We start from the raw sequence: 11,132 nt of genomic DNA on the forward strand, positions 1-11,132 counted from the left end.
TAAATTTCTTCCCAACTCTGCGAATAATTATATTCCCGACGACAATGCAATAATGTCTAAATTTCAATCTTATTAGTTCAAAAAAAAATAATTTTGGAACATGCACAATAACGTTTATAAATAGTGCTTATAAAACTTTAAACTTGAAAAACTGTTAGAATAAATGAGATTATGAAAACAAATTATCAAATAATATAGTGATACATTTCTCAGACTAATTTCTAAACAGAAATTCAATTACGTTAAAAATATTTTCAACTCGTTAAGTCGCCGAACGGGATTAGAGCAAAAAACATCGATAACGTCAGGTATCCGGGACTTTGTGGGGACAACGGCATCACATCGAGGCTGGCGGCAAACAGCGGGTCGTCTGATCATTTGACGTCTGCTTGTTGTCCAGACACCCACCTGCGGTGCTGTGATTTTATGGATTAGTCGTTAACTCTAACTCGTTTGATTAATCGTTAAGTTGAGTGATCGTTAACTTTAACTCGGATATTTTCTAAACAACTGAAACTAGATTTTTACATTTTATACCGATTTTTTTAATTTTTAAAAATATATTTTTAATTTTGAATAAGCTTTATTTTTGTGTGAAGTGATCATGGGGGCCCCGGCAAAAAAAGACAGCTGTTGTAAAATGGTGATGAAGTTTCTCTTCTCCCACATCGGCCTGTGCTCCATGGTCGTGCTGTACAGTGTGGCCGGGGGGTTCATCTTTGAGCACCTGGAGAAGAACAACGAGCAGCAGATCTGCTACGACGCCAGGGCGGAGTACGAGCCCATGGAGAGCAAGACCATCAGCTCCACCATGAAGATCTTCTATGATTACGGAGGGGCGATAACCACCAACGCTAGCAGGTGAGATGGGGGTCGGGGGTCGTGACGTTTTGACGGCAGGTGAGATGGAGGTCCGGTATCGTCACATCATGACTGCCGGTAGGTGAGATGCGGGTTATGACTTCATGATATCATGACAGCTAGTGAGATATGGGTCGGGGGGTCAATACGTGTCATGACGACAGGTGAGATGGGGGTCGGGGAGTCGTGACGTTTTGACGGCAGGTGAGATGGGGGTCAATATGTCATGACGACAGGTGAAATGGGGTCTTGACATCATGATATCATGCCGGCAAGTGAGATATGGACCTGAGGTCATAACATCTGGATGGTTAACCTTAGAACTCACACAGTGGTTACCTTGTTCAGGGAGAGAGATCTTAATATTATCGCTATGTTAAAGGACGCCAACGGACCTATGACATTGCAAATGCTCGCATAAACGTTGGCACCATGTCATTGTGTGTACGGTAAAGGCAGATGTTACCCTGGTGGGTAGTTTTAACTTGTGCGTCTACAGAGAAGGACTACATGTGGGTTATAGATAGACTACATGTGGGTTATAGATGAATGGACTACATGTAGAATAAATGGACTAAGTGTAGGTTATAGAATAAATTACTACTCACGGTTATAGGCAAATGGGCTACGGTTGTATTGTACAGTTACAACTAACACAGACAGGTGGATAGAATCGTTGCTTACTTTATGAAAATTGGTACAATACATACATTCGCGCCGCTGCTGTACCTTCTGGTGGGTACTCTGAGTATCTACATTATGTTAATTTAATTAAACTAAAGGCCAGCATATTTTAGAGCTCTTGTTAAAGAACTGGCATCTGATCATAATTTTACCAACTACCTTTACGGGCACGTTTTCAGCCAACTAACAAGCATATTTTCTCTTTATTTGATATTTTGTCCAACTCTTTCACACCGGTAATGGGCATGTTTTTATATTTTAAAAAGTGCGTATCGTGTGTTTTACACTGTTTTCCTGCATTTGGAGTCGGGGTTTCTTTCAGGCATCTATTTGCACGTCTGCTGTCCTGCTAACCGGAAATTCGAAGTGCCCCCCCCCCCCTTACACATTTTCTGAAATAAAACGCTAGTGGGGAAATTTCTCACCTACAAAGCGAACCTAAGGTATTAATTACAATAGGTTCCAGTCTTGTCTGAGTCGCACGGATTAGAACTCCAACCTCAGCCATCGTTAACACTAGACAGGTGCAAAGTTTTTGTTTGCCTACATCCCCAGCCTTACTTAAACTCTACCGACCCTGCTTTACTTAACATCTAAAGATTATTGCCTTACTTAAATCTAAATCCAAGCACAATTTGGACACACACTCGTTGAGGTTAATAGCTTTTAAAATCTAGTTATCGATGATTAATTATTTGTGAAAAGTGTATTGCTAATATGGATGAACTACTAAACTACTATATTTATTGACGCTTAATTAAATCTATTGATAGTTTGCTAATATATTTACGTGCTATTAAACATATTGATTTGCTGTTTTACTCTACTGATGTGTTTTAATATTTCATGAAGTGCTGTTAAATCTGTTGATTGGTTTTTTCAATCTAGTGATGTGTAGTTATATATCATTATGCTTTGTTAAATCTGTTAATTCGTTAAACCTATTGGCATGTTGATTTAACTGTTGTTCGCCTCCCCCCCCCCCAGAGAGCTGATGATCATCCAGATCCAGAGCGTTCTACAGACCTTCAGGAACAACACCTTGGCCATCGCCTACGACGGCAGCTGGTGTGGTCTGTACGGTAAAGACAACGGTCCCAACTACAAGTGGTCATGGGCTGGTGCCGTGCTGTTCTCTGTGACGGTCATAACTACCATCGGTGAGTCTCCGAGTGGTCATCTACCCTGTTAACCACAGATATCACGACTTGAACTAGCAGGATCGTGTTGCTGTATTCCGAGCCTATCCCGTAGTGTGTTCAATGGTCGTGACATTTTAAACAAACCATCATCATCTTATTCCAGTTCGTGCCCAAGACACATGGAGCAGATGAAGTAGTTCATCTGTTTCAGGGACCTCGGCATATTGAAAGGATAGTGTGGTCAGATACCCATCAAAGCCGAGTGGACTCAAGGACGTTTTACTGACTTAAACCAGGATTCGAACTCGAGTTATAGTCACATAGCAGTCTGGGGACTTTCTACTACTAGGCCATCCCGTCCCCAAAACAAAACCATATTAGGTTTTAAACATGTTCTTTAAAAGCGCCCAAGCGGATTAGCTTTGCAGCTAGTTATCAACGAAAACCCGAAGGACTTAATGTATATATCAAGAGTTTAACTCTACTCTTAACCCTGACAAACAAACAAAAACTTAATCTTCACCCAAGCGCTAACTGAATACTAATTCAAATCCCTAACGTAAAATTAACAGCAAGAAAAACATATTTGATAAGTAAATATTTATTTTTCTACGGTTTTTTTTCTCTTCATCAAACCAGAAAATAATTAATATAGAATTAATTTAGAATCATTAAGTACTCAGTGACAAGTCGACCTTATACCACAATGTACACAAAAAAAAACATACATAAACACAGTGTAGGATATAATTCAGTTGATATGAACTTAAACCACAATATGGAAAACGACTATTTAAAATATAGTCTTATATAGCAGGAACGTAAAACATTCCCTTAGTAAATCCTTACCATTGTTTGTCAACTTCTAAATAATAATAAACCGGGAGTGATCTCCCCTAAACTTTCTCGAATATTCTTATATAAAATAACAGGGGATGGGAACTCGGGCTATAGACATGATTTTTAATCCATTTTAAATACTTAAAGTTTTAAAAATAGAATAAAATCTCGTAGACAAATTAATTGCACACCAAGTGAACGCGAATAAAAAAGCGCATAATAGTGCGCAATATTATTAGTACTTTTAAAATTTACATTAGTTTTTTGAGAAATCGGAAGTAGCGTAAATAAGTACTTCCGGTCAACGAAAAATTCTCAAAATTTGACAGAAGGTAGAGAATTAGATCTTTTACTTACATATCAAATTTCATTTATCTATCTGAAATAGTACTCAAGTTATAGGCTTTTGAAAAATTCAAAGTAGAAAAAGTACCACTTCCGGTTATCCGAAATCGCTCAAAAGTTGATACGGATCTACGATTTTGATAAAATACTTATATATGAAATTTCATCAACCTAGCTGTAACGGTACTCAAGTTATCGTGTTTACACACGGACACACACACACACAGACACACAGACATACGGACAGAATTGCAGAGCCCAGTTTTTCAGACTGGAATACGCATAAAACCTTTTAATTTTGATAAATCTGGATTGATAATTTTTGCCCGATTAAAATAAGTCCTCTATACTTCGGATGTGATGAAGGACTGAGGTGTAATACGGTGAAAATAGTTAAAATTTCAAGTGATTTTTGTGCACGATTACAATACTTTCTCTATACTTCGTATATACGAGAAAGTAAAAAGGCGTGTGCTTAAATTTCAAAGACACGATTCTGAAAACAAAAGAGACAGCGTTAGTTAATGACGTAAACAGGTCGCCGTTGTCTAAGAAAGGGCTTGTATATTACTGTATTTTAAATTATTTTTTAAAATGACTACTGTAATGTAAAATGGGCTAACTTTATATAAAATCTCTTAGATTAAAAGCCTGCAATTTTACTAACTGACCTAATAGTGTAAGAAAGACAACCGCTGTACAACTAGATTACCGTAAAAATAATAGGGCTACTACTTTACAAAATGACAAAAGAAGATCAGTGGCGGAACTGGGAAAAAAGGCTCCCCCGCAAAAAAATTTTTTGGGTCCCCCCCTTATATGTAAGTGTATATATATATATATATATATATATATATATATATATATATATATATATATATATATATATATATATATATATAGATATAGATATAGATATAGATATAGATATAAATATATATATATATATATATATATATATATATATATATATATATATATATATATATATATATATATATATATATATATATATATATATATATATATATATATATATATATACATATACATACATACATATAAGTAGTCTGCTTCTCTAATTTTTAAATAGTCTATTACCTGTGCATTTTAATCTATTTTATTGCAATGTATAACCACTCTGAGATAACGAACCAGACAAAAATAAGTCCGAACTCATTTCGGGCCCGCAATAATCGTGTTTTTTTTTTTTTTTTTTTGATTACCATCAACTTTAATGCAATCTTAAATTACAATTTTTTGACCCTAATACAGTTTACTTCTTGGCAGTCTTCTTTTTTTTTAAGCTTCTTGGGCTTAGCTGGGGCTTTGCGCTCTGCTTTCCACAATCTACCATATTCTATGTTGGTTAGGCGATTACAAGCCTGCTTTGCTTTCATTAGCTTGAACCTCTCAAAATGCGTCAATTCGGCTCTCCTTTGAGCTCTAGCTAGTTTCTTGGCCCTGGTGGATTGCTCCCACTTCTTTGTTATCTCTTCTTTCTCCCAAGCTTTCTTAACTGTTCCTGACCTAGCAGAGGGTTCAATGTTAATTGTAAACTGTGTAAGATGGAGTGCTTTAAAATTTAAATCTTTGCGACCCACATCTGAGAAAGGGCTATCTACAGGAGCTCTGTTTTGGTCAATGACATCAACAATTGCAACTAATTTGGCTTTTATCATCTCCATGGGCAACATAGGCCACACGGCCAATCTCAACAAATCTATTGTAAGGCATATAATCGTGTTTTATAAATGTTTACTGAAAATTGTGTCAAAAAAAGAAAAAAAAGGCAAGCTGGTCAAAATTATATAAACACGTAAGCTTGATTTGTGCAATGGTTTCTCGCGTTATGTTTATTTTTATGATTTTTTGTATTTATATTATTAGTTTTGAATACATTCATTTTTATAGCTATAGGATTCTTTAGTATACTTTATTTAAATAATAATAAAGAGAATACATTGCTTTTTAATTTACATAGTACAAAACTATTTAAATGAGCTTTATGGGCACCCGTGTTTTAATTAAGGGCAGAAAGTCATGGAAGTAGTCTGAACTTTTGCCTATCTTTCAAAGTACAGCTCTTGTAAATTTTATATTTTTCTACGCAACAGTGTGTGTTAGTTACTGTAGAACAATCACTGCTAGAGTAGACCTGTTTTTTTTTCTTTACAAAACCTCTATCAAGGTGCACGAAAAACATTATTTATGAAAAGAAAATTCATTGTGTTTTTTTTGGTCGGAATTGGGCCCCTAACGTCGTGCCCCCCCCCCCCCCCCCCCCCCCCCGCATTGCGGGGTCTGGCGGCACTGTACTTCCGCCCCTGAAGAAGATTCTATTTTACAAAAGGACTAAAGTAGGCCTATTCTAACAATAAAAAGGGTTACTATTTTAAAAAAAGACTACAGTATTCTAACATAAAAAATGGCTACAATTTTACAAAACGACTACATTATTCTAACATTAAAAATGGCTACAATTTTACAAAACGACTAAATTATTCTAACATTAAAAATGGCTACAATTTTACAAAAGGACTATAATATTCTATCTTTACAAAGGGCTACTATATTTTACAAAAGGACTACATTATTCAAACATTACAAAGGGCTACTATTTTACAAAACGACTACCAACAATACAAAAATCGCTGCCGTCTTAACTTAGCACTGCAGCTGACCCTAGATGTGGAAAAGAAATTAACTATATAGGATCGATAACAGAAAACTTGAGAAGAATCGTTTGGAACAGTGGACAAAGTTCTGTAACAATCAATGCAAAAACAACTGTAATCGATATTGGTTTCTTTTAAATCGATACTGCTTTGTTCATCGTGGGTTTTTAGATGTTGTTTTTACTCAATTTGTACACAAAAGTTCTGAAAAAAATTCAATCTTATTCCGCAGTTTGAAGTTTATTGATCACATTTTTTTAAAATATAGATTTATGTTTTGGGATGGGAGGGGGATGTCACTTTAAAAACGTAGTAGTTTAACACAGGCTTTAGTTTATCATTTGATAGTACCTCCGCCCTTAATCATACCCCCAATATATCAGTGTTTCAGACAGACATTTTTCTAAGGGTGGGGTGGGGGGGGGGGGGGATCACTTGAAATATTCGGTAGGGACCGAACTTAAATTTTAGGGGGGATGAGAGAGCAGACACTGGATGAAGTATATATTTTGTATATAAATTTCTCAAACTATGACTTGGTGGTTTATGTCAGTTGTACTAAACTAAATGTTTTAATTTCAAATAATGAATAATGGCCAATGTCAATTCAACTAAACATCATGATTCCATATAGTAATAGGTCTATTTATGTGCTAGTTACGATAAGCTTAATGTTCGTGTAAATAGTTCAAATGTTATCGTGATTTAGGAGTAAAAATGCACTGTGAATTTTAAATATTACTTAAGTAAAATGCGATGTGAATTGAATTCAAAATGTTGATTAAGATGTGTATACACAATGTATACTCAAAATGATGGTCTAATGTCTATAAGATTCCATGTCTCTGACTCTTGTCCTTACAGGCTATGGTCACATAGCACCCAAGACGGTCTAATGTCTATAAGATTCTGTCTTTAACACCTGCAGGCTATGGTCACATAGCACCCAAGACAGTCTGGGGCCGGCTGGTCTGTATCGCCTACGCCGTGCTAGGGATCCCATTGATGCTGCTTTGTTTGGCCAACTTGGGAGACGCCCTGGCTGACATCTTTCGCTTCATCTACGCCAAGATTTGCTGCTGTGGGTGCTTCAAGGGGAAGAAGAAAAGTAAGGAGAGCAACAACAAGGTGGGGAACTTTCTTTTATTTTCATTACTTTGTATTTTATTCTATTTGCTGTTTTTTTATCAGCTTTATCGGAACTATATCTTAATTTTTAAATAAACATTCAGAAAGTGTTTAAGAAAAAATGTGGTAAATTATAATTTAATGTATAGCGAGGACTTCTCATTTAGTAGGAAGGACAGTAGAGTATCATATCAAAGTGTTGTTTTCTATCGATGCCGCAGTTTGGGAATTGGGTTAAAATCATATTCATTAATGATGTCAGTATTAAGGAAAGGGTCAAATGTTACGGAAATGCTCAGTATGGTCTATCGATAATGAGTCCCATTACTAAGTGGGGGGGGGGGGTGCGGGGGTAGGACCTTGTAACATGGAAGGAGAAAGTTAGATTCGATAGTATTAGGCCACAATTTGTATGTTTAAAATTAATTACTAATATGCATTTTATCAGTTAATTTTTATCATTATTTATATTTTAATTTTATATTGTGTCAATTTTCTGAAAGTATTTCAATAAACTTAACATCGAGTGACTAAAATGTTCTAATTTAATTAAAAAAAAAATTACTAGTGATTATTAATGTTTACGGCTAATTCTATATCTAAATTATTTTCTCCGTTATTTTCCTTTCAAAGGAAAATAACTCCATCTATATTTTTGACAAAATAGCAACCCAGCTTGGTTATATCCCCTTACGGAATTTTAAACAAATTGAGAGTCGGGTTAAGAGTGGCGTCATGTTGGGGGGGGGGGGGGGGCATCATTTTGTGACGAAGTGGGACAGTGGGTAAGGGAAGATTTGTATAAATTTACGAATCAGCGCGATTTTTTTTTATTGATTTCTCTTTAAGGTACTAGATAGAGATATCTCATTTAAGCCGTATTGACATTCCACAGTGTACCAAAATAATACTTACTTATTAATAATATTATGAGCAAACAAGGTTTGCAATACCTTGTTCTTTGTAAATAAATAGTAATTCTAAACAATATACAGACATGGGGATGGTTAAATGTTTAGTCTACTATTATAAATAAGAGACTTAACTCTAAGTTTAGTACTGTTGCTAAATACTAGAAGTTTGGCACTTTATTGTTCTATTGATAGAAATTCTAAACTCTACGGTATGTTCAGGTGATGTCGATGAAGGACTCTGGAAGTAGCAACACTGGGCAATGGGACTCCGACAAACAAGGTCTAACAGGTAAATTGGTTTACAGGTATAGCAGGTAAATAGGTTTAAAGATCTAACAGCTAAACAGGTATACAGGTATATGAGGTAAATAGGTTTAAAGGTATAATAGGTAAGTAGGTTTAAAGATCTAACGACTAAATAGGATTATTGACATGAGTTCCCAAAGACATAAATTCAGTTTTGATGTCAACCCTTTAACAATAATGACAATGACAACGGTAAAGATAGCTATAATAAACATTTCCATAACGATAACGATAAAGCAATGATCACAACAATTAATACAACTTTGACACTAGCAATAACAAAGAGAATAACAATGATATGCCAATGACGATAAAAGTAAACGGAAACGACAATGACAACGAAAACAATTACAATTACTTTTACAATGAAAACGATAATTTTTCGGAAAAAGAGGAAGAGGAGATTGTTGATAATGATAATAATGGTGATAGTGGTGACGATAATGATGATGACAAATACAACTACAACTACTATGATTAAGTTTGAAGATGCCATTATTTCTTAGTTACGTTAATTAAACAAAAACTATTTTGTTCACACTGTAACTGAACTCTCAGGCGCGACCAACGCAAGTCCAGCGTCGTCCACCGAGTTCACGCGAATCTCCACCAGTTCACCAACAGACAGCATGGACATGAGCGACACCCGCAAGTTGAGACCCACCTCTAGCAACTCCAGTAGGGGCAAGGTACGTGTCGTCTGCTGAATCGTCTTCACGTTAGATTTCTTGAGATAGTTCAGTCAAGTGTAGCCTCTAAGGAGAAAAACGGCTGACACTATACTAATTCAATGGACTATTTTGGCATCTCTGTAGTAGAACCCATGTAAACCCGGCAGCCCTTGCTGTACCTTCCATGCTTCTTAACCCTAGTCAAGCGCTTACATCGCGATAATTTTATAATATCTTCATTAGTCATGTGGGCTTTAATATCCCTGGCCATTATGTGGGCTTTAATATCCCTGGCCAAAATGTGGGCTTTAATATACCAGGCCAAAAGGTAGGCTTTTAATTTTATATCCCTGTCAATGGATTGCTCACTCATGACAGGTGGCTTCTTGCCCATTTTTTTCTGGCCATTTTATCTTTAGTTTTAGATATCACAAGTTTTCAGTTGTGGGACTAATGCTTTTTTTAGCTGCACTTAAAGAAGTTGTTTTTGTAAGAACTCGGTTACTTCAATAGCATTTCAATATGATGCATAAGACGTAAACATGTGAATTATATAACCCGCAGCCTATTTAGGAACATGGTGTATGTTTACTTTTAGACTACATATAGATTACATTATTATAAGAATGTAAATACACACTTTACTTGTAAATGTGAGATTTTTTTATAGAAGCCATTTCTCGACTTAGCCTTTGATGTATAATTTTAGTTGATCATTTCCTGCAGGTGAAAATCGTCCCCCTGGATCTGAAGAAAAACGACCCTGTTATCTTAGACGACGATTCGGACAGCGACGACGACGACGACGACATCGACGAGAAGATCACCGTGCCCTTGACCATCACCATGATCGTCATCGGTGGCTACATCTTCGGCGGCGCCGTCCTCTTCGGGCTGTGGGAGGGCTGGGACTGGCTCCAGTCGGCTTACTTCTGCTTCATCACCTTGGCAACCATCGGTTTCGGTGACGTAGTTCCGGGCACGGACTTTGAGAACCCCCAGGCGCAGGCGCAGTTGCTGCTGGGAAGTGTGTACGTGTTGTTCGGTATGGCCATCTTGTCCATGTGTTTCTCGCTCATGCAGGAGGAGATCGTGGCAAAGGCTCGATGGATTGGGCAGAAGTTGGGGCTCGTAGACAAGGAAGCAGACGATTGATTGAGTCGATGCATCGCATAAGAAATCAATCAATAATACAAGTATTGTTGGTCCTTGTTCTGATTGGTTGTCTAGTTACCCAATCGCAATCTGATATTTTAAAACACTGTGATTTATACTAAGGTTATTTTTTTTTTTAAATTATGGTTTCATTTATGCTTTTTCTTGTTTAACATGAATGTAAATTATAAAAAATAATATTGAACCCTTATTTAAAAATCTCAGTGAACACTGCTGCTCATGTATAGAAAAATGTTGTTTTTTTTTTTGTTGTTATTGTATTTTTTTAAATAAATTTATTTCTATACACCAGAGAGGTGTGTCTGGGGAGGGGTAAGATGAAATCAAGAGTCCGTCCATTTGTAAGATATAATTTCTGGACCATTTTACAACTTTGGCTGTGTATTA

General features: G+C 36.2%; 1 protein-coding gene and 1 pseudogene across 1 annotated transcript; one reads left to right on the plus strand and one right to left on the minus strand.

Annotated features, from left to right (window-relative positions):
- The first annotated feature begins 373 nt into the window (after positions 1-373).
- On the plus strand, positions 374-10,827 carry LOC131942124 (TWiK family of potassium channels protein 7-like). Its single transcript, XM_059301853.1, has 6 exons — positions 374-861; positions 2,533-2,705; positions 7,479-7,678; positions 8,812-8,881; positions 9,457-9,587; positions 10,296-10,827. Exons 1-6 carry the CDS (start codon positions 605-607, stop codon positions 10,722-10,724), a joined length of 1,260 nt encoding a protein of 419 aa, XP_059157836.1. The 5' UTR covers positions 374-604; the 3' UTR covers positions 10,725-10,827.
- On the minus strand, positions 5,074-5,609 carry LOC131942123 (large ribosomal subunit protein eL14-like; annotated as a pseudogene).
- Positions 10,828-11,132: the final 305 nt, after the last annotated feature.

This window comes from Physella acuta, unplaced genomic scaffold (genome assembly GCF_028476545.2).
Source record: "Physella acuta isolate Inbredline_101_S28 unplaced genomic scaffold, ASM2847654v3 ptg000389l, whole genome shotgun sequence".
NCBI lineage: Eukaryota > Metazoa > Mollusca > Gastropoda > Physidae > Physella > Physella acuta.